The sequence below is a fragment of the Aotus nancymaae genome, unplaced genomic scaffold, assembly GCF_030222135.1.
Source record: "Aotus nancymaae isolate 86718 unplaced genomic scaffold, 86718_ANA_hifiasm-v0.15.2.pri h1tg000016l, whole genome shotgun sequence".
NCBI lineage: Eukaryota > Metazoa > Chordata > Mammalia > Primates > Aotidae > Aotus > Aotus nancymaae.
Window position 1 is genome coordinate 18,200,140 of NW_026988428.1, and position 25,039 is coordinate 18,225,178.

Below are 25,039 nucleotides of genomic sequence, written 5' to 3' on the forward strand. Positions count from 1 at the left end.
GACTACCGTATGGTGTAAACATAAGTTTTATATGCACTGAGAAATCAAAACATTTGTGTGACTCTCTATTGTGAAATACTGCAGTGGTCTGAAACCGAACTTGCCATATCTTTGAGGCATTTTTATGCTATTAATTAATACCTTATTTGACAGACGAGGAAACTAAAACACAGAGAGGCTAAGTAGATGCCCAAGGTCACACAGCAGTTTACCTGGAATTGGGTGATAGAACGAAAGCCGATCAAGAACAGAACACAGTGCATTAAACCAGAGGTCCTCAATCTTAACTATACATTAGAATGACCTGAAGAACTTTAAAATGAGGATGCTGGGCTGTCTCTGACCAATTAAAATTGGAATGTCTGATAAGACTTAGGTCTCAATAGGCTAAAAGTTCCCCAGATGATTCCTGATGTACAGCCAAGGTTGAGAACCATTTTATTACACAAAGGCAAGACTACTATTTATATTCCCAACAAATAACATTTGTGCTCAAGGTCTATGACAGGAGGTAGATTTAAAAATCAGCAGTAAATAATAGACTATTGCCTTTGCTGTGGTAGGAAATTTATTAGCATTGATTGTAAGCAAGAAAATTATAGATAACTTAAAATAAAGAGTCCCAGAGTGGATGTAGTCTTGAGTTTATTTAATGAATGTCAAATCTGACTTTCTTATCAGTCTTAATTGGATAGTAAATTCACCCTATTATTTCCACATACGGTTCATGAAAACCATGTTGGGAAAGGCCTTAAAAGATCTTTAAAAAATTGAGCTCAGTTGGTTAATTCTCAAATGCCAATATTTTTCTGTGGGTGTTATTTTTCATGGCACTTTATTTTTGATAGCACAGAGGGCAATATTTTCAAAGCAAAAGAAATATTACTCTTCATACAAGTGAATATACACCTCTATTTGCCCATTTTATAACTTGGGTTTCAAAACCAAATGAAATCTGAAAGAAAAATCTTGGATGAAAAGTGGTTTGTAACATGATGGAAACTGTCTCCGACTGCAATTAAAAAAGTAGGCCCTTTCTCTCTGGGGCAAATAAAAAGGCTATGAAAAAGGGTAATACAGATAAAGGGTAATGCTTGGTAAATCTTGTCTGTCAAGGGAAGTCAGAACAAACATTGATTTCATCAACACTGTTTCTCAAAGGCATAGTTAGCAAAATGTAGCCGAACTCCCTGATATTTCCCCCCTTATTTTAAAATTCTTCAACCAAAGGGACTCACAGAACAAACAGCAAATAGAAATTACACACAGGATTAAAATAGAGAGCTCTTTACCCATGATGGAGTGTTGATTCAATGACCCCATTAAATATAAAAATCACAACCAACCCCCCCATGGTAGAGTCAACACTCTGGATCTTGCTTTACTTACCCAATAGATCCACGACTAGGCTAGTCACACTGACAGCACAAGTTCTGGAAAAACGACTCTACCTAGAAAGCACGCAGGCTTAGCTGATTTGATAATCACGTCTTATAAAATTATCCCTCAACCACAGTCAAATTTTAAAAGTGCAGGGTATTTCTCTTTTAGAGACTATGCCCTTCTCTCAGTCTTATGGTTGACACAAAATCACTGATTTACAGAGCTGTGCTTTGACCTCTTAGGTACTTTGCATAATGTCCCACTCAGTGTAGGTGCCTTGCTGGTAATATTTGTCATTTCCTCTCTCACTGGTGTTTTCCTCTTATTATGGCTCCAAATGTCAAGTAGGTCATCCTCAGACAATAGCACAGGAAAACATGTTACGAATTCTAGTCTTTATTTCTCTTCTTATAGAATCAACTAATGACAGGAAAACTCTGGATCCTTATTCATATCCTAAAATTTTTCACATACCCTTGTTTTTGGCATCGAAATGTTTCCATCATTATTTTCTTTTTTTTAAGAAATTTTGTGTGGGGCAAATCACCTGCTGAGTGAGAGAGCTGTCCATTTGGGATTTTCATTGAAAATGATGGGTAAGTTTTTAATAACTAAGGGAATATAATCTTTATTATGTAAATTAGGTTTTTAAGAGTAATAGGGGGGTTAAAAGTATGTATGCCATTAGGCCATGGAAAGTTTAAGAGTTATACAGCTTTTCTAGATAACATGTGCGTACTATTTAGCATATACAACTCTATAATAGCTGTCCCAAAGATTCATATCCATGTATTCTATCAGACGTGCTATTACTTCTACTATGGGCTGTGTTTCAGAATCTAAATTTATGAACACTTAACAGGAGCCCAAACTGAGTGATTCTGAATTTCATGAGAGTATGAATTCATTCGAAATTAAATAGAGCTCCTAGTTCACTGTGACCACCATCTCCTCATACCCACATAGAGAGACCAGGACAACCAAAAGAACATGTATTCCAGAGGATACATGTCAGGGGTAAAGAGAGAAGATTTCAAGCTTCTATATTCAGCAAGAGTTAAAAATCAACATTATCTTGGAAAGTCTTTTAAAAATCTCTTGAATTTCCCTTGAAATAAACCTTGAAGTACAGCCTCTCAATGTGCTCTTGGCAGTCAGTTTTGTTGTGTTTTGATTTTATTTCCAACACTGTAAAAGACTGCTGTCTTGTGCTGAGCATCCCATGTTGTGGTTGGCTTGCATTTAGAGCCCTCGTTTAATTGAGGGGAGTGGAGGATGTAATTTAATCATGTTTAAAATGTTAGAACCACACTCAGTGCTGCAAGATGTCCATCCACCCTGCGAAAGCACAAGAAGCTGGCACGAAGAGGACAACAGCTTCCTACAAATTCCTTCACAATATTGACTGAGAACCTTCAGGCACGAGCCTACACGCTAGGGAAAGCAATGTGAGAAGAGCAAAGTACCTGCCATCACAGAGTTCAGCTTCTAGAGAGAGAAGGCAGATAACACAAATATGCAAAGAAATATACAGACTGTCGATGGTAATAAGCACCAGAGAGAAAAAGTACAGCAGAAAAAGAGAGGGTGTGTTGGGAATGCAAACTCTCACTGATAGGAGATGGTATTTGAGCACGTATTTAAGTCAGTGTTCCAGCAAGCCATGCTGTTTCTTGGAAGAAAAGCATGGCGACTGCAGGAGAAAAAACAGTATAAATGCCCTAAGGAAGAAGTATGTTTGAAACAGAGATAGATAATGCCAATCTGCTCATTGTCAATATAGCTTGGCAGGTGGAACTGACTTCTTTAAAATTCATTCCGTTTGAAGAATTTACAGACAAATTCCTGTAATGTAAACAATTAAGCACTTCACTTCCTATGGGCCAGACAGCATTCTGAATGCTTTCTATGGGTTGCTGATTCCTGTAAAAAGCCCTCTGAGTCAATTATCATATTACGGACTTCCATTTACAGAGTGGATGAATGAAGTCTAGGAATGTTATGCGGCATGCAGAGGATCCCAGAGCCAGAAGCAGGTGAAGCCTCCTTTAGGGTTTAACCCATTTGATTCCAGAGCCTACACTGCTAGGCAGTATTGCCTACCACAGCATGTGAATATGACACAATTCCATTGGGAGTTCACTGTATAAAATGCTTTTTCAAATAGGGGACGTCACTGAGGCATGCTATTTATAGCAACACTTAGTAAACAGACAAATCCTATGTACTCTACGTTTCTCTATAAATTTAGGAAGGCAAAACCCAAAAACCCAGTTTCTTTGTGAAGTGTTATGCTGGGAGTGAACAGCTTTTTTATATGCTGCCATATCATGAACAGAATACAGTACATTTAAATATTTAATAAATTTGATGCTGTTACTATACATGGAATACATTTCATGATAAAATTTATACTTTTGAGATACAGCATATACAAGCTAACGTATGGCTATTACTAAAAACATAGTATTAAATAAAAACTTTATATATATCTGAAGGCGCAATCTATATTGTCAAGGTATACAACTCTCTGCACGAGTACTTTATCAAAACATTTAGTTCAAAATGGGCTTTAAGAATTTGCACTTCAATTGTCAAACTTCAGGGACAGTGTATATCATGATGTTTTGTTGAACAGATTAATCCTATGGTCCTACCTCGAGGGAACCCTGACTTGTCTAAAACCATTACAAATACCCATCCGGCAGAGTGTGGCTCTTCCCAGAGCTTAGGCTCTGAGAGGATAGGGAGTGCTTCAAATGATACAGCACACACGTTTGGGGAGGTAACAAATTTGCATTAAAGCAGAGTTGAAAATTCAAATGATGTTTTAAAAAGAATTGAGTCATATGACATCTTCATGCTCTAGTTCCTACTACATAAACATCTTCATCATATTCAGCAGCTTCAATTTAGATGAAAGAAGTACTATGATCGAACAAATTAGTATTAGGGACTAAAAGTAAATGTTATAAATTCTGAAAATCCCAGTAAAAGCTTTTTGTTATAATACTCTAATAATAAAATTTCACTAAAGCCATTTAAATTATTTTTAGAGATAGGGTCTCTGTTACCCAGGATGGAGTGCAGTGGTGGGATCATAGTTCACCATACCCTCTGACTATGTCACCCTGCCTGGCTATTTTTTTTTTTTTTTTAAATTTTTTGTAACAACAGGGTCTTGTTACATTGCCCAGGATGGTCTTGAAACCTTGGGTCCAGCGATGCTCCTGCCTTGGCCTCCCAAAGTGCTAGAATTATAGGCATGGGCCACTGTATCCAGCCCAATTTAGCATAAATTTCTAAGTAGGTTATTTTTTCCCTTCTCAGGGAATTTTCTTAAAGGTGAATGTCTGTTGCTTTATCTATATGTAGGGGAATTTTAGGTTCTTGTGCATTTAAACATTTTTTACCATTTTTGAAATCACCAAAGCTTTAATATATATTTTAATATATATATATAATAAACATTTTCTCAAATATATCTCCAGATTTATCAAAATAAACATTTATAATAGAAAGAAAATCTGATATGATACATCCAGATCATTCTCTCATCTCTCATTTTATTTGGTAATAAAAAGGCTTCCCAAACAATCGGCCAGGTAAGGAGAACCTACTATTAAAAGTATCTGGTCTTCCAAATAGTAAGCCAACATTTCATTACAGCATTTAGCTTGCTTCAGTTTTTCTGAGGGCTGGTTAAAGAAAAGGAAATAAATTATTTTTATAAAAATGTGAGAAGCATATTTAGTGTAATAATATGAGTCAGGCCAGGGCAGAGTCATCAATATGTTTCATGCAATAAGAAATAATTATTTTACTCTTTATTATGTTTCTTGAATTTCCTAAATAGTCTTTGAAGATACAACAGGGGAAGCTGACTGAGTTCTTGCATTTTTAGACATTGCTGTTTAAGCTGTTGAAGATGCAAATTTTACAGGCTTCTAATCTTGATAAAATACTCATAAAATGATGGAACAATGAAAGGCTAAGACTTTTGATCGTGATATAAGTGAATTTGCCATCTCTGAGAGCATAGGGACCAAAACACTGTCATTTCTCCTTATATCCATAGGGCTTATTTTATAAACTGACATATATTTCACACTCTGCTTGTCTGGCTTTAAAGTCTGTGTCATTTCACTTTTCCAGTGTTTCTCCAACTGGAATCCATAGACCATGTGGGGTTGGGTGGGTTTTAGGCAAATATTCAAGGGTCTGTGAATTAACCTCAATACTCTGTCAATTTTTACAAACAGCACTTCTCCACTCTAATGATTTATTAGTCATTAGATACTCTGTACAATGTGGATCACTATATTTTAGACAAGAACTGTCCAGTGATCTCAGTGCCCTGAGTTTTATTTATAATGGTTATTGTACTTTTGGTAGGTAATCTTAGACATGAAGTAGGAAGTTTAGACACAGGTTCAAAAACCCAGCTGCATGGGGACTTGTATTCCATTTCTGCCACTAGCTGTGAGACCCCAGGCAAATTACATGACCTGTTTCTCCATCTATAAAAACTGGGGAGACATTTAATGTTTAATCAGTGCAGATGCTGTAAGGCTGACATTTCCTGCTTTTTTAAATGACAATTTTATGGTACCCAATATTATGTTTCTTCTACAAATTATAGATAGAAAAAATCTTAGGTAATAATTCATTACACACACACACACACACACACACACACACACAGGTGAATCTGTAGTACTGGTTTGAATACACCTTATCAGTTTCAGTTTTGACCCTCTCAATACTATGATTCCCATTTAGGTGAACATTTGCTTATATATCACTGTGTAAAAAAGATTCCTAACTTTCAAACATGGAGATATAGTTTATACAAATTCAAGGGTAATCATAATAGGTTTAAAGTAATGATCTGGTACTATAGTGCTGAGAGTATTATCCATCATCTGTTCTTCATTAAAGTTCCTTAGCTATAGAAAATGGTTGGGAGATACTGTGTCAATCAGCATACTGGAAAATAAAATGATAATGTTGTACTACGTAATGAAAGGAAAACTAAGCATAAGCACATGTTTCTAGTAAAGTTTTCTAAGACTAATTAAAGTACAGAATCTTCCTTCAGTAGCAAAATAATTCCATCCTCAAGACCTGAGGAATCTATTTCTCTCAATGTTAGCCTAAAGAACTATACAAAAAATGAGGCAGTAATGTATAGAATGGTAACTCAATATGGGTAAGAAATTATAAATTCTTAATAAGGACACAGGGAGGGGAGCACTATACACGGGGGTCTGTTGTGGGGGAGTCGGGGGGACAGTTGGGGGGTGGGGAGTTGGGGAGGGATAGCATGGGGAGAAATGCCAGATATGGGTGAAGGGGAGGAAGGCAGCAAATCACACTGCCACGTATGCACCTATGCAACAACCTTGCATGTTTTTCACATGTACCCCAAAACCTAAAATGCAATAAAAAAAAAAAATCTCTTTTCTCATAAGAAAACTAATAAATTAAGATAGATGTCCATGTATTTTGGATTTGTTGTTTAAGTAGAGTGACCTACAGAAATGCATTTTACAACCCTTTTGGTCTTTCAATATTTGTATATTGATACTTTCCAAATACAGTTTGTATAACTTCTGGTATTATTTTAAAAGTGTATCCCATCAGGAGTGAGGAAGTATCAATGCCTATTATATATTTATTTGTTTTTGCTGGTCTAATTTGCTAATAGTTTCATAGTATACCTGTGGTTACAAGTAAAAGCAGAGACAGTTGTAGAAGGTAAAATCTATTATTACAAAAATACTATAAATGGTTTAACAATTTGGGAAATGATAATTGAACTCTGTTAAGAAAAAGGGAAAGCAGCCATTGTTTCCTGGAATTATAGTGGAAAATGCACTATCTATTGAAAAGAAATAATTTGTCTCAGGAAAACAAATTCTTATATTGGGAGAAATAAGATGTTTGTTTTAGTGAGTTTTATTAGAATCCTTATGCTATAAACAACCAGTGAAAATTACAAATATAATCAAGAAATAAACTGTAGTATGTATATAGATTTCATAGGGGAAGATCTGCTTTTACGTGATTAAATCCTTAAGTAGATAATGATAGAGCAACTTGAACTGATGAATAAGAAAAAAAAAAACTGATAGAAGTAGCAGTAATGTTCTAAATGTATCAATTCTAGAACTTGTTGACACCTGTTCTCATCTCTTCCTGTGATTTAAGCAATTAATTTTTTGTAGTTATTAATTGTTGGAAGTAGCTTATACATGTATATTATTTTGTAAATCATTCTAATGATTTCTTTTTTTCAAAACTGCTTCTCTCTTTAAGTCAGCATTCCTAAGCCGAACAATTTACTTTCCAAGTAACTAATTTAGTAAGTAAACAATAATTTCTAATTCTTTCCTGTCACAAGGCCTCTAATGTCACTGTATTTGCCCTCCTTAGCTTGTCATTTATCTTCAAAAAGGAAATGTAAATATGTTGTAAAGAAGCATCTCAGAGTCATTTCGGTATAGATCATTGAAGCAAGTGACAGAATAAAAAAGTGAAGATAAAAACCACCTGAGAGCTGGTCAAACATAAATGTAAATATAAATTAAGAATACTTAAAACAAAGAATTACATATAGTTAAGAAACTGATTTCTCTGTAGTTTTACTTTTTTGGTATCACCAAAAATGCAGGTTCACTACTACTTACAAAACTATGAATATTGCACCACAGCAGATATTTGTTGACATTTGGTATCTAAGAAAATAATAGCTGTTTATAAGACAAAAACTGAAAAATTTTGCAGCACATATTTTTTTCCCTCTTAATGATGTCACTCTTCTTGGTTCTCTTCTTGGGCTTATCAAACAATGTTATAGCAATATATTTTACCAAATCCTTCTCAAGGGATAAAGAGCAGCTGTTTATTCTTATATTTTCCAAGGATAAGGAGTTTTAACAGTTTAACAACCCAGTCTGAGAAAATTAATGTCCTAGAACAAACTTTAGACAGGCTCCACTAAGTCTGGATAAAGGCTTGGAGGACTAGGCCTCATTCTTGAGTCTTGTCATCAGCCTGGCTAGTTCAGTTGCCAAGAAAATTATGCTAAGTCAGTTTACCAAGAATCCCTCCACCCTTGGTATCTGATCATCTTCGTTTGTCTTATCAAATTTCTCATCCACCACCTTTTGATATCTGATCACCTGGCTTACTTTCAGTGAGAACCCTGTTAAGTCAGTTTAGCAAGAATTCTCCTAACCTTGATGTCTTCCCTTAGTAATTGTCCATTCACTGATCTTTCACTATGTTAATTAGGTATTGTAGGGGAGGAAAAATATCTTTTCCTTCCATCTATCTTAGGTTCACTGGCTGAGGCCCATGTTAAGAAAAAGACCAGTCAGGCACGGTGGCTCACTCCTGTAATCCCAGCACTTTGGGAGGCCAAGGTGGGAGGATCATGAGGTCAAGAAATCGAGACCATCCTGGCCAACATGGTGAAACCCTGTCTCTACTAAAAATACAAAAATTAGCTGGGTATGGTGGTGTGTGCCTGTAGTCCCAGCTACTCGGGAGGCTGAGGCAGGAGAATCATTCGAATCCAGGAAGTGGAGGTTGCAGTGAGCCAAGGTCATGGCACTGCACTCCAGCCTAGTGACAGAGCAAGATTCTGTCTCAAAAAAAAAAAAAATTAATATGTTAAAGAAATAATTCATATACAACGAAGCCACAGCTCATAAAAAAGAAAAAATAAAAAGATATTCATCACACACACAAATATATTTAACGTAAGTTTTACATAATATGACAGCCTTCATAAGAAAATGAAGACATCTGTATAAACCTGAGTGTGTTTTATGGTAAGTTTGATGTACTGGAAAGCTGTGGAGAAATATCATAGGACAGAGGGATATAAGTGTGAGACACTGGGAGAAAACCAGGCAAGGTTGTTTGTTCAGGTTCCTCTCCATCTCATTTCACCTTCGGAGATGAAGCTCCTATCCTCCAGGTGCAGCATGGGCACCATGCCCATGAGTTTCTTATGGCCGCCTCAGTGGAAGATCAGACAGTCCTTCCTACACATGCCATTTCTGAAATTCCTTCAGTTGAAAAAAAGTCAGTATTCCAAGATGCCATATTTTGGGGTAGCATGTTCTGAACTCTTTCACTATAAATTCCCAGCTGTATTTGCTATAGAGTTGAGCCCAATTTCTCTCCCCTATCACAAGTCTTGACCTGTCTCATAATAGTCTTTAATAAAATCTTCTTTTCCATTAAAAAAATCTCAGAAAAATTTTTCTTTAACAAAGACATAGAATTTTCAATAGAAATTAATCTATCAACCTATACATTTAATTACGCATCTAATGTTTATTTGCCTTAAGATAAGGTATACTATAGATTGGGGTTTAGATAGTTAACAAGGAGTTAGGAGTACAGGGAAGGTAAAGAAGTAGAAAAAGAAGGGTGGAGTGTTACAGAACGAATTAGAAGCAGGAGGGAGAGAACAAAGACTTACATGTGTAAGTGACTTTTGTTTAATGTTTCGTGTATATTTAGAAAAATATAAATACTTGTGAAATAATAGAAATGGAGGAAGCTGGCTATGGCAACAACCAAGGAGAATTATAAAGAATGTGGTGACTGGTGATGGGGAAAGGGCATAGCCCTCCAAAGTTGGTAGCCACTAGTCACCCAAACTGATACTCCCAGGTAGGAATGAGGGTCAGTGTGGTTACATCAGCTGGAATTTCAAAAAAATCAGTTATCTGGTTTCTTTGGAGGAGAAGAGACTAACTGTAATTTTAGCATGTGGTCCCACAGTTTGAACAATTATAGCTGTAACTCCATTCAAAAGATATCCCTACAAAGAAATGTGAGTAAAAATAAATATGTGGGAGTCAGAGAATATAATTAAGTGAAATTTCCCAAAGGTTTTGATGTTCCCTGAACTACAATACTGAAGCTGATTTTCTTTATAGCCAAGAGCTACTTATGTTCCAGCTATGCTTCAACTCCCCTGATCTTTCTGGTTGTAAATCTAAAACACACACTTATACAGAGAGTATACAAGTATACATTGAAAAAATATTCTTTAAAAATGATTGCATATAGATTGTGATGAATAACAATACCCCGAGACTGGGAAAACTGTAAATTTAGTATAAGTCAGTATGACAATCTGACCTCAGTCTAGGCTGCAACTTGTCCACACCAATAGCTAGTAAACAAGTGGGCTATCCTTCCATAAGCATGGAAACTCATAGAGTAAACGCTTCAGAAATACATTTTTTTTTTCTGGTTTGTCGAAATTTACAAAACAGAAGTACAGCACAAAGCAATTAAAATCTAAGCAGAGAGAAGTGAATACACCAGAAACTAGACGTGTAACCTGTCAGAAGAAAATAACTGCAGCATGAATGTAATTTGGAAAAGAGGCCTAAAATGGAAAGGAATTTGAAGACAGATATGATGGGCAGGATGGGACTGAAATTGATACTGACATAATTGAGGTTGTCAGGGAAGTGAGCATTTATCTTGCTGGAATTAGGTATTTGATTTCTACTGACGTGTGCAAAAATATACGTAATGACAATGTGATGAAGTGTTTCTATGAACTGAAGTAGAAGAAGCAACTGAGGAGTTAATTTGGGTGTGAATAAACTTTAAGATCCAATGAGCAGCGAGACTGAAATAGTAATTAAAAAATTACCAACAAAAAAATGTCCAGGACCAGAGAGATTCACAGCAGAATTGTCTGCCGACATTTAAAGAAGAATTGGTACCAATTCTTTTGAAACTATTCCACAAGATAGAGAAAGAAGGCACCCTCCCTTATTCATTTTATGAAGCCAGTATCACCCTGATACCAAACCCAGGAAAGAATATAACCAAAAAAGAAAACTACAGACCAATATCCTTGATGAACACTGATACTGAAATCCTTAACAAAATACTAGCTAACCAAATCCAATAACATATCAAAAATATGATCTACCATGATCAAGTGGATTTCATAGTAGGGATGCAGGGATGGTTTAACATACACAAGTCAATAAATGTGATACACTATATAAACAAAATAAAAAACAAAAATCATATGATCGTTTCAATAGATGCAGAAAAAGCATTTGACAAAATCCAGCATTGCTTTATGATTAAAACTCTCAGCAAAATTGCCATACAAGGGACAAACTTTAATGTAATAAAAGCCATCTATGACAGACTCACAGTCAACATAATACTGACTGGGGAAAAGTGGAAGGCATTCCTTCTGAGAACTGGAATAAGACAAGGATGCCTACTCATCACCACTCCTCTTCAACATAGTACTGGAAGTCCTAACCAGAACAATTAGACAAGAGAAAATAAATAAAGGGCATCAAATCAGTAAAGAGGAAGTCAGACTGTCACTGTTTGCTGATGATTTGATCCTTTTTCTTGAAAATCTTAAGGACTTCTCCAGAAAGCTCTTAGAATAAAATAAATGAAATAATTCAGCAAAGTTTCCAGATACAAAATGAATGCATACAAATTAGTAGCTCTTCTATATGACAATAGTGACTAAGCAAAGAATCAAATCAAGAACTCAATACTTTTTACAATAGCTGCGAAAAAATTAAAATACTTAGGAATATACCTAATCAAGTAGTCCAAGGACTTCTATAAGGAAAACCACAAGACATTGCTGAAAGAAATCATAGATGACACAAACAAATGGAAACACATCCCATGCTCATGGATGGGTAGAATCAATATTTTGAAAATGACCACATTGCCAAAAACAATCTACAAATTCAACACAATCCTTATCAAAATACCACCATCATTCTTCAAAGAATTAGAAAAAACATAAAATACATAGGGAATCAAAAAAGAGCCCACATAGCCAAAGCAAGACTGAGCAGAAAGAACAAATCTGGAGGCATCACACTACCTGATTTCAAACTATACTATAAGGCCAGAGTCACCAAAACAGCATGATACTAGTATGAAAACAGACCAATGTAACAGAATAGAGAAGCCAGAAATAAACCCAAACATTTACAGCCACCCGATCTTCGACAAAGCAAACAAAAAGATATAGTGGGGAAAGGACACCCTGTTCAACAAATGGTGCTGGGATAACTGGCTAGCCACATGTAGGAGAATGACACTGGATCCCCATCTCTCACCTTATACAAAAATCTACTCAAGATGGATTAAGGACATAAACCTATGACCTGAAACTATAAAAATTCTAGAAGATGACATTGGAAAAACTCTTCTAGACATTGGCTTAGACAAGGATTCCATGAACAAGAACCCAAAAGCAAATGCAATAAAAACAAAGATAAATAGCTGGGACCTAATTAAACTAAAGAGCTTTTGCCCAGCAAAAGGAACAGTCAGCAGAGTAAATAGACAGCCCACAGAGTCGGAGAAAATCTTCACAATCTATACATCTCACAAAAGACTAATATCCAGAATCTACAACAAACTCAAATCAGTAAGGAAAAAACAAACAATCCCATCAAAAAATGTACTAAAACATAAATAGACGATTCTCAAAAGAAGGTATACAAATGGCCAACAAACATGTGAAAAATGCTCAAAATCACTAATGTTCAGAGAAATGCAAATGAAAACCACAATGAGATACCACCTTATTCCTATAAGAATGGCCATAATCAAAAAAAGAAACAAAACAGTAGATGTTGGCACAGATGTGACAAACAGTGAACAATTCTATACTGGTGTTGGGAGTGTAAACTAGTACAGCCACTATGGAAAACAGTGTGGAGCTTCCTTAAAAAAAATTAAAAGTAGAACTACCATTTGATCCAGCAATCCCACTACTGGGTACCTAACCAGAGGAAAAGAAGTCACTATCTGAAAAAGAGTCTTGTACACGCATGTTTATAGTGGCACAATTCACAATGGCAAAACTGTGGAACCAACCCAAATGCCCATCAATCAATGAGTGAATAAAGAAACTGTGGTATATGTATATGACGGAATACTATGCTGCCATAAAAAGAATGAATTAACAGCATTTGCAGTGACCTGGATGAGACTGGAGACTATTATTCTAAGTAAGTAACTCAGGAATGGAAAACTAAACATTGTTATGTTGTCAATGATATGTGGGAGTTAAGTTATGAGGACTCAAAGGCATAAAAATGATACAATGAACCTTGGAAACTTGGGGGAAGAAGGGGAGGGGAGTGAGGGATAAAAGACTACAAATATATTGCAGTGTGTAATGCTCGGGTGATGGGTGCACCAAAATCTCACAAATTACCACTAAAGTACTCATGTAACCAAATACCACCGGTACCCCAACTTTTGGAAAAATAAAAAGATTAAAAAGTAAAAATAAATAAAATATACAGATGCATTTGTAAATGAAAAAAACTAGTCAAAGTGGAATATATATGTACAGTATTAAAATAAATTTTACTCATACAGTCAATCTGGTGATTCTGGGATCCCCATAAAATCAATGCCTAAAAGTCAAGAGACATATGGTATGTAGTATTCTCACATCACAGAGGCTTGTGGAAAGTTTTGCAAGAGGCGTATGGCTCCTCCTCCATTTACAAGCAGAAATGTGGTTTAACTGCTTCCCAGACAAATTATTATTAACCTTGTCATTATTTTCCAACGAAATAACAATCCTTTATATGGTGAAATCTGAATCTGTCCCATTAAACTTGGTTTTATGGGTTTTTTTGTTCTAATTAGGGTTGAAGAATATCTTTCCCATTAGAACATACATATATATGTGGGAAACTTTATATCCCTTCAATTAATAATAGCTCAATTAAGTAATTAACCTTTTCCCTCAGATCTCGGTCTTAGAGGTTATTTCCACTCCATAGTTATTCCTCTACCACCATATTCACCATAAAAACTATACTCCAAATTGAAAGTAATATATTACAGAATATGCGGACTACCTTTAACACAGCTGCACTTTGTCAATAAGCTCATTTATTTGAGTCTTCTCTTCCCATGTTTCCAACTTTAATTTCTGACATATAATCATTGCTAAAGAGCCCAAACGGATAACACTGGCTTTGATTTTATAATAATGTTCTGATATAATTGATGAGCTAGGTACCTGGGAAAGGTATAATACATATATATGAAGTTTTCTATAGGATAATATAATCCTTGAAAGATATTTTCCCTTTAATTCACATACACTAAATACACATTGAATATCTGTAAAACAGTCTACATATTAGAAATGCAAAGTGCAAATACAACATTTAGCATATAAATCAGAGAGCTGAGTCGCAACTAGAAGTAATCTACCAGTCATCACAAAAACAATGTTTCCTCATGGGTACTTATTTATCCCATGTAGATAGTACAGGCCTGCATCAAATATTACCTACTGTACTCCTCAGAACATGCAGTTGTCCACAAGTCTTTAACATAAAACTCTATCCTTTTTTCCCCACAGCATTAGCAGATCATCAAATGAGCTTAATTAAAATACCTTACCACATAACGTTACCTCCCCTCTATTTCTAGTTTTGTTTTTTCCTCTATATCGTCACAGTCTTCTTTTTATTCTTGATCACTGGGGAGGAAGCAACGCTTAAAGATCTCTGATATTTCCTTTGCGACCCCCTCACCTTGAACACATTTTCAGTCTCATTATTTACAAGCATACACACATTTTTAGTATCCTATTTAACACCAGATGCAAACATTCAACATCTATCTTTAATTTGCAATAAACTCAAACTTAATATTTATTTCCAAACATCATTACAGAGTAAGTCGTATATGGCTCACTTCCAATTCTCCATTTCCTTAACTGCTCACATCACTTGTGTGAAACTGTACTCCCAAAGGCCACAAATGTCCTTACTCTCCGAAGTCGATGGGCTTTTTCTGTCCCCTGCTCATCAACTTCCCTTTCCATGTCCTGTCACTGTCTTGGCTGCCTTCCTCATCGTAAATTTCAAATGCAGAAATTCCCAAATGTCTGAAATGGACTCTCCTCTCTTCTGTATATTCCCTCCTTTGGTGATCTTATCCACTTATTTGGTACCATTTCCTTTTTGCAAATGACTCCCACATCTCTAACCCTAACTATGGCCTTTCTTCTCACTGCCTTCTTTAATAGGAATGCTCCATTACAAAGTTAGAGTAAGCATATTCTCTCACTCAGAATTTGCTCAGTCTAAACATTTTGTTCTTGGAATAAATATAGCCCTCTGATTGATTACAATATTTATCTTTGTGGTGTTTCTTTTCTTCCAAGTTACCTAAAATCAAAATGTTGGAACATTTATAGTGGCTAATTATCTTACTCACATCTTGTGAAATAATCTATGGCTTAATTAATCTTTATGTTCTTTTCCATTCCTCTCCATGTCTGTACTTTAATCTCACTACTTTATGCCTATACTATTACCGTGACCTTTTATTTAGTTTTCCCAAGGCTGTATCTCCCAACTCTATATCCTCAAACACAACCGACATTTTTCATTCTATCACATAAATGGCCATCCTAAATTACTCTTTTCATTATGTCACTTTGCTTAATAACATTTTAAAATACAAACTCCAAATTTTTAGTGTGGTACTCACTGCCTTTCCTCTGGTTTTACGCTAGTTTCCAGTTCTATCTTCCCCATACCCTTCCTCTCTGTACCCTGCCCCTTGCCCTGGTTCATGTGTGCAGTTCTAGCTGCCAGAATTCTCTCCTTGTTCTTGCTAAAATCCTCACCTATAAGCATCCTATCATTTCAAGCTTCTCTTAGCTAGTCAACTGTGACTCAGTGCCTCTTCAGCTCCATCCAGCTTAAAGTCATTTCTCTCTCCTGTGCACTTTGCTTACACCTAGCTTGTATGTCTCACAAAGCACTTATTAGATGGCATTATTTACGGCCCTGATGTTTGATTGGGATTGGAGGAGAGAACACAGGAACCCCAATCCCATGTTCCCTCCTCCTCTCCCTCCCCCATTAGATTGTACATGTCTCAAGGACAAGGTTAATTTTTCATAACTTTCAAATCCTACTGCCTTTAGCACAGTCTTACAAAATGTTGGAACTTGATAAAAAATAAATTGAAAAAATTCATACTAAAAACAATTACATCCCCCAAAATATAAGATGTACAGATCTATCATTGCTAAGTACCCTCTTCTGACTCTAGAGTTTACTAAAAGCCAAGTAAAAGCAGGTGACTTAGTACTATGCAAATCTCCCATTCTTCACATTAACCATTTTTAAAAAATCCATAAGTTAATGTAGAATTTGGCTTAATTCCCACAGGAAGAACAAAGCACTTTCATTTAAATGTCCCCTGCAGTCCTCCAGAGTCAGCATTTTTTGATGCGCATAAGTGAGAGAGAAGACAGAGAACACTGTGGTCAATTTAAAGTGACCTCCAAAGAAAGGTCAATTTATTTAAAACAATAGAAAATTAAAACTATAAAAACTTAAAATGGCAACGTTGGTAAGGAGTTTCCTTACTATAGTAACATGTTTTAATCTATTGTAAGGTTTAATTTTAGCACAATCAGCCCCAAGAATCAAGTAAGTAGAATTTTAAAATGGTAATGGTATCTTTTTTAAATAAATAGACTTCTCTAACTACGTATTTTGGTAAATGACAAGGTATTGAACATCTCTGACGAAGAGACAACGTTAGAATCTAAAACTTATTTTGTGCCAGTTAATGTAGACATCTTACATTATTTTAGTATTTGATCACTGAAATTTTTTGAATATAAAATGATGCAAAAATTCAATTAACAGTTTCAAAGTAAATTATGTGAAAAAATACGGCTTTTACAGCATAGAATAAATAAAGAAATTCATCAGGGGACATATTGAAGAAATGGAATAGGCATTTTATTAAAAAAGAATATCCTGAAGACAATTGGCAGTCTTTTAAATATGACTGTAATAAGTGATAGTACACAAAGGTTGCAGCTTCATATTTTACTTTGTATAGTCATGACCTTTAAGACAGTCACAGAATCTCCCACATAAGCTACTGATTGTTACCCTTTCGGGGGCACTTAAAAAATAGAAGAAAATGCTTTACAAAAAATAAGAGTAAGCTTAGATTACTTTGTAGGGGAGAAAACTAGAAAAAACAACGGAACTCTTAACTAGAAGACTGGAGTTGAGGTCTGTTAGCTATGCTCTTATATAGGCAGGTAACAAATTTATTAAGTTAAAAGCAGATAAATAACAAAGAACATTTTTTATGAACAAAGGTAATAAACAGCTATAAACAGGAAGAATATTAAATGAATGCTTTAATTCAGATCAGAGGTGTAATTGCTAATAAATCATTACATGGATTCCTGTTTAAATAGGTCTCTCCATTTCAGAACAGAAATTTATATTACTGCCATGGTTTGTATTTTATCACTCTTTCCTCTGTGCTGTGTGTTTTACTCACCTAGATCACACACTGTAAGTCAAAACACAATTCTGAAAACAGATTAGGAAAAGACTGTATCTGTTGATCCATCAATTGTAATACCATTTATTTACTGTTAAATATGAACATTTTATCCTATCCTATCCATTTTAAATGTATTGTTGCCAGATAAGGCAAGTATCATTTGAATAAACATATTTTCAAAGTCAGTCTGCAGCAGGTTTATGAAGAAATATTTTGAAGGTTTAGAAAAAAATGGCTTTGAGTTGGAAATTAAATATTGATTTTATGATTTGGTCAGTCTTTTAGTATTAACCATTTCACAAATCAGGCTCAAATCTTGTAATACCTGAGTGTCTTTCATTTTTTAGTTCAGGTCAGGTAAGTCAGCTCTTCTCTCACTAATCCATTATAATATGCTGAAGATGAATCATTTCACCAACCACTCGACAAAAAATAAACATGACACTCAAGTGACTAGTACTCAAAAAACAATTGCACTTAAGTATCACGCATTATGTATATTTAGAACATTCTATTAATGTGAAGGTAATTAAAAAAAGAAAACAAAAACTCCGATCTCTGCCTTTAATGAAGTTACAATAAGTTTAAGACTTCAAATTCAACTCCTTTCCTAGAAATACTGCACAAAGCTGCCCACCTTGGATATTTACAAAACCATGCCTGCTGCACACCACCCCTCCTTCCCTGCCGCACACCACCCCTCCTTCCCTGCTGCACACCACCACCCCCTTCCCTGCCGCGACTCCTAACCCACTTGGGCTGCTCCAGCTTTCTCTAAAGCACTTATCACTCACTGTCTGACATACTACTAGGTCCTTCTCCTCAGACTAGACTGTGAGCTCCTAACCATTTTGTTCACTGCTGTATAGCCAATGCCGAGAGTAATAGCTGGTACTCTGTAAATATTACTGAATAAATAAATAAAATGACTATTATTATTTAGGTTTTCCAAATTTCTGGCTTGCCTTTCCTCTCTAAGATATGGCTGCATTTTTTCCATCAAGCCTTCTTTTATGCATTCAGTGGCCTGAGTTAGTGTGATTCCATTTAGTTTTGATGGTGGGTGAGCTATTGATTTCTCAGCCCTTCCACAGAACAGGGATCACAAAAGTATCTGTGGGTTGTTGTGAGAAATGAAGTACTTAGCACAGTGCTTGGCATGTAATAATAAGTGCTCAATAAATTTTAGCTGTCATTGCTCTCACCATATGATTATGAAATTATTTTCTTCTGTTGCAAACTGCTTATCAATTCTTGAAACATCTCATAATTAATGTCACAGGGTTCAGAACAGCCACCCCAAAGTATGGTTCCTTGTATTGAGTATTTTAAGCTGAATGAAACAAAACTGCAGAAGAAGAAAGCTCACTCTATGACCTTCTCCCTCCCTTCTCCCCTGTAGTAGTTAATAAAACCCTCATTAACACCTTATTGCTGAATACACAGGGAAAAAGAGAAGACGGAAAAACAGGACTTTCTAAGTTCCTGCCAATTTATTACCATGAGATCGTAACCTTTTGTCTTCTAATCACACCTCTGCACGATGTCTACAAAAAATATATTCCTGGGTCATCATTTCTGAAGGCTCTCATGTCAGGTAAAATGTATATTAAATAAATTTCCATGCTTTTCTATTGTTAATCTGTCTTTTGTTTTTGGGGTCTCAGTGATGAGCCTTAGGATATTTAAGAAAAAGATATTTTTTTTTTGTCCCTACAAATAAAACTCGGAGGTGTTGAGATTCAGTGCTAAGGCTGCAAGTGGATGAATCTCCTGGAAAGAAAAACAGCTACCTCCCACATAGGTCTCTTTCAGGGAGCATTAATCCTCCTCTTTTATGCTCTCAGAGGACTGTATTACCTCTGTATAAGAATCACGACACTGTATTTCAATTAGTTGATTGTGTTCAGTCTTGCCTGCTACACTGTGTGGTCCTTTAGGATATGAGATCTCTGTATTCTACCACAAAGCAGGCACTCTATAGATGCTTGCCCAATGGATGAGTTACTGTAAAGAAATGAGACTGATCCCATTATTTGCACTCACATCACATGTGCACTTTCATTACTGTTTCAAAATTACATTTCCCAGTAGATGGTCTTGATGTGAAGAACAGGGTAGAAGATTTTAGTACTGGCGAGAGATGCAGAATGTGTATGAAAATAAAAGGAGTGCGCTGGAGTTCAGAGATGTGTTGCAAATAAAATGTGCTTAGAAGACCGAGACAAAACCAGTTCTTATTTTCTCATAAATGGTTACTCTATTTCAATAGGAGAGATCTCATTTATATCCATCTTACTTTATGGAAGTGTGATTACCCCGAGAAAAACTGTAATGAAAACATTCTTGATAAAGTTGAAAAGCACAGCTATTAGAAATGAGGACTGTGGAATAGAAAAGGGGCATACAGCTTGAGGTCTGATGATACATGAGAATCAAAAAATAATAGGTGCTTAATGCCACAGCCAAAAAAACCTTCAAGGAATTAATTCTAAGAGTCATCCAAATACAAAGTATTTAGTAAAGCCTGTGTTCAAGTGATAAAAATCTTATGGAGCTTTACACAGGCTAGAAAACAGCAAATCTACCTCTAGAAAAAGAAGCTTGAGACGAAGATTTTATTGTTGAATTAGCTGTTTAGCAGGTATTCAAAACAAGAGATCAGAGAGAGAAAGAAAAAGAAAAACCAAAAAACCAGTATCACGATGCTTCTTTGTCTTAAATCTATCATATTTTGAATCTATCCCTCTGAAAATGTTTCTCACTAGGAAAGTACTTACATTAGGCCTCAGCCTGGCTGCCAGATCGTAATACTTCTCGGCTGCTTCATTGAGGCTAGCCTGTCTGTAAAAGAAAAAATAAAATACAACTATAGCATTTATTTTAGAATTACAAATAGGATCATAGTGCAGCAAAATAATGTTAATTTAAAAAAATTCTGATCACACCAAACAATATGTTGCCCAAGCAGAAAAAGACTTAAAATTTGAGTGTTTGCACTGCACTTGTTATTGTATTTAGGGCATTATAAATAGTTTCTTAACATAATCCTATTCAGTGGGTGTTCTTATTTTACATTTACATATTAGGAATTAGAAAAGTTATTCTCCTTTGCCATGCAAAACTAGGTAATATACTATAGTGTTGGGGTTTTCCAGCATCGACATCATACCCCAGAAGAATCTCAATTTTAAAAATAAATTGTCAAAATTAGTAATTAGTTGCTTTGTTTAATGAAAACAGTAAACATCTGCAGGATTTTCAAAATTCCACATCTATCTAGAAACACACTTCTTTTTTTCCAGCATGGAGGGAACTTTCCATGGTGTGTAGTCAACAGAAAAAATAAAATAAAAAGGCCAGATTATGTCTCCCCTTGGACTCTGGCCACCAGGGTTAGCACATGACTTAACCTCAGCTAAATAGATGTTCTCGCTACTTAGGACTTTCATTCCTAAGTGACAAAAAGATGAAAGGATGGCCAGAATTTACTCACAATGGTAGAAGCAATGGGACTACTTACTAGCCAGACTCCTCCTATAAAGAACTGCCTTTGTATATCTCACTGCTGGGCCACTGAGGCTACCTTGTTTCCTGTTGATTTAAGCCTTCCAGCCTACAGTGAATTCTGTAGCTCTCATACCCTTCAAATAGCTACAGTCAGTTTCACTTGCTCACAGCCAAACACTGTAAGTAGTGCAACTGACTTGTACGAATAACATGTGCACTGAAATTTACAGATAGATTTGTTCACTGCCTATTCCTTTAACTCACAGGAAAGACCTAGGTTCAGCCAACTCATGACCAGAATCAGGGTTCTAAGGAAGTCCAGCTAGTCATTCTTTAACAAACAATATATATTTTTTATCATACCATGCTGCTTCAGAAGACCTTCTAAGATGGCAGGTAATAAGACCTAAGAAGCTCATGGAGGTTGAGCTGGAATCTGGTGACAGTATTTGAGTGGCAGAGAAAAAGTGCTATAGGAAAATGCCAAATTCAATTTCGGATGATACGTATAGTATATCTATGATGTAACAGTAGTAGTAAATGGCTGGGGGTCCTGCAGTTAACATGGTGGAATAGTCTCTTGAAGCCATAATGTTACGAAGCTTTTGAGACAAGAAGATGACAGGTCAAGGATGAAGAGAACACAAAAATTAACTTTCTCAATTAGAAAAACATATTCAAGTTTTAAAAGAGAAGGTTAACTAGCCATACCAATAAAAGTGAATTTGCACTTTGGTCAAGCCAAATACAAACTATAAAGACATACCCCATGAAACCATATAAATTATAGAAATAACTGAAGATAACATCTCTCTGGAGAGTAGGACATATTTTTCTAATTTTTAAAGGAAAAATAATTAAAAACACTGCTATTTTTAATAGGGGTATAAAGAAAATAAAAACCCTTGACCTAAGGCTCTACTGGACCCATGACATGTTACAATGTGCTGTTGCAATTTATATTCTCATAAATGTTAAAGCTCAATTTCACTATGTCAAGAGAAGTACTTTAGTCTGGTATGAAACAGTAAAAATTCCCTTACTAGGGTATTTAATGAAGGTTCCCCCCCCACCAAATTATAGAATGAATTTGGTGCAGATTCATTTGGAAATATGAACCAGAATTCATTAGGTCATGCCCTGGAAAAGTTCTCTCCAGAGGAAAAGAAAAGGCATGGAGGTAGGAAATTGGAGTAACTTAATACTACAAAGAAGTCAGTTACTTTGAAGCGCGATCAACCAATAGATGTCTAATACGGAAAGTATAGCTACCATTAATATTCCTCTTTATGGACATTTAATTCATGAGGTAGATAAGGATCAAAACAGAAACTGAGGAATTCATCAGATAAAATGCTTTGAAAATAACAATAAACTCAACTTTTAAAAGGTTTTACTGCCCCCTAAAATGTTTATTAGTTTTTAAAGTCTTCATATTATTCAGTGCTTTAATTCCCAAAGGAAATATCTAGGTTAGAAGACCTAATTTCTTAAGCTAGAAGTAGAATTGATGAAATTTAAATGAAGTGGTAAAAAAAACCCACTAGGATTTATTGTCTATGTCATATAACTATGCAAATTAATTTTCACTGTAAGACCCTTTTCTTCTGATATTAAATAGTCTTTATAAACTACTAATCAGCATGCATTTATGGCAGCACATGGAAAACTGTAGGGAAAAGAATATGTCAGTTACACCCACAGAATACTCATTTATATCCTCATTTTATTCTCTAGACAAAAGAGAATAACTCATGAGGAACTGTCCAATGTCCATTTTACAGTGTTTGCTGTATTTCACACATGCCTCTGCATACAGCATCTCGGGAGTATGTAATAAATCTTAATTGTATAGATGATTGAATCATTAATCAACATTTGCAAAGTAAAGAATTCAGCAGTATTCTGCCAATTGCTTAGGGATTCTACTAAATATTGTCAAGAACTTCAACCATAAGATTGTTAGGGACTGATCGCAGGACTCAGGTTCTCAAGACTATTAAAGCAGATGATAAAATAATACTCGTATCCCTTCTTGCATACTCGTATCCCTTCTTCCTTCCCTATTTCTTTTCTGGGACAGAAAATTTCTAAATCCTCTATCCAGGAATTGTTTCATTTACTGGTTATAATACCACCACGAAGCAATAATTATTATTAACCGCATTTTAAAGATGAAGATAATGCAAAAACAGTGCCACTCACTTTCTTACTTCCTGAAATCTCTTCATTTGTAAAAGATCACAATTAGATATAGTGGAAACATTTCCCAAGGGTTCAAGTATTAATAGAAGACTCTGAAGGTGAGTGAAGAAGAAAGCAGGGCTCTGCAAGAAATACGCAGGCCAGATGTAAACAACTTTGCGTTCTAGTGGAAACACACTTTACAAAGCCAGGAATGAGGTGCTGAGAAAGAAAAATCATTCATACGAGGAACCTACAATGGATCCAGAGGGGCAACTTGCCCCATTTAACATGCCACCCTAGGAGTCAACATTGTTACGTCACATATCTAGAGCATTAAAGATTTAATCACCATGCCAGCAACAGACATCAACTGGAGACTCCGACGGAAGCGTCTTTCTCATTACCAACTCCTACCCATCAGAGCTGTTGGGCCCTCCACTCTTCATATTACCTCTGGTCTCTCAGGGCCAGGAAGGGTAAGGAAGAAGAAAAAAGTCCAGATAGTATTTGTGAACTGGTCTAGGAAGTAAACCCTGGATTGTCAGGAAATCGCTAGAGTGAACTGATTTTATTTTAAGTCTTTAGATTCAGGGCTTTTGTTTGTTGGTTGGCTTTGTTTTTTTGCCATCAGTGAAAATATAGTCTCAGATCAAAGCAAACAGACAATAACTCAAAAACAAATTTCATCACTTGTGTAATGCAGAATTCCATTTTTTGAACATGACACTATAAAACTTGCATCTGTTAAAAATATATATTTCTTATATCTTATTCCACTCCCTGGTATTATTTTAGAAAAGTGTATTTTGGAACACATGTTTATGGCCCAATAGTCTTATAAAGAAAGATGTATAAGAGAAATCTGGGAATCAATAATGTAAGGAATAACAACTTAATATACCTTATAAAATGTCTGAAGCAAATCTGATTAAAAGAATCACTTACAATTACCAACATTTTTATGTATTCTGTGAGAATTATAAAATTGTTAAATTTAAAATTTCTTCTTTAGAAATATAAAAAGTAAAAACTCTAGTGGCACTTAGAAGTAAAACTCTCTTTAATTACAATTATTAATAGTTGTGAATGGTCAATTTGAATTAAAAATTAATATAAAGGGAGCCATGGTGGCTCCGGCCAGTTGTCCTGGTGCTTGAGGAGGCGAGGCTATGCGTTCAAGGCCAACCTGGGCAATATGAGAACCTCTCATTCATTAAAAAAAAAAAAAAAAAAAAAAATTAAAAAAAAATTAATATAAAAACCACTGATACATACAAAAGATAATATTTCAGTAAAGTCTTGGTAATTATTTTCAAGAATAGCTTATGAGCTTTTTTTTTTCTAGAGAGAAATTGTTGTTCATGTAATATAAAGTAACATAAAAGTAGAGGAAAATGGTAGCTGGGTTTTCCTGGAATCTTGCCAGGCTCTGATGCTTAGTTTTAAGTTACTCAAAGTAGCACTAAATTTTAATTCTAGTTGATAATTTATACAGTAGGAATTGAAGTCGAACTGAAATAATCTAGGACATAAAAATGTATAGAAGATC

The 25,039-nt window shown here is 35.3% G+C and overlaps 1 protein-coding gene across 2 annotated transcripts in view; it reads right to left on the reverse strand.

Annotated features, from left to right (window-relative positions):
* The window catches only part of TMTC2 (transmembrane O-mannosyltransferase targeting cadherins 2), a 441,683-nt gene that overhangs the window by 55,177 nt on the left and 361,467 nt on the right, over nucleotides 1-25,039 (reverse strand). For both annotated transcript variants that reach the window (XM_021675289.2, XM_012442083.3), the window contains one exon: nucleotides 20,574-20,637. In XM_021675289.2, the coding sequence (XP_021530964.2) occupies nucleotides 20,574-20,637 (64 nt within the window). The remainder of the gene's footprint in view (nucleotides 1-20,573; nucleotides 20,638-25,039) is intronic.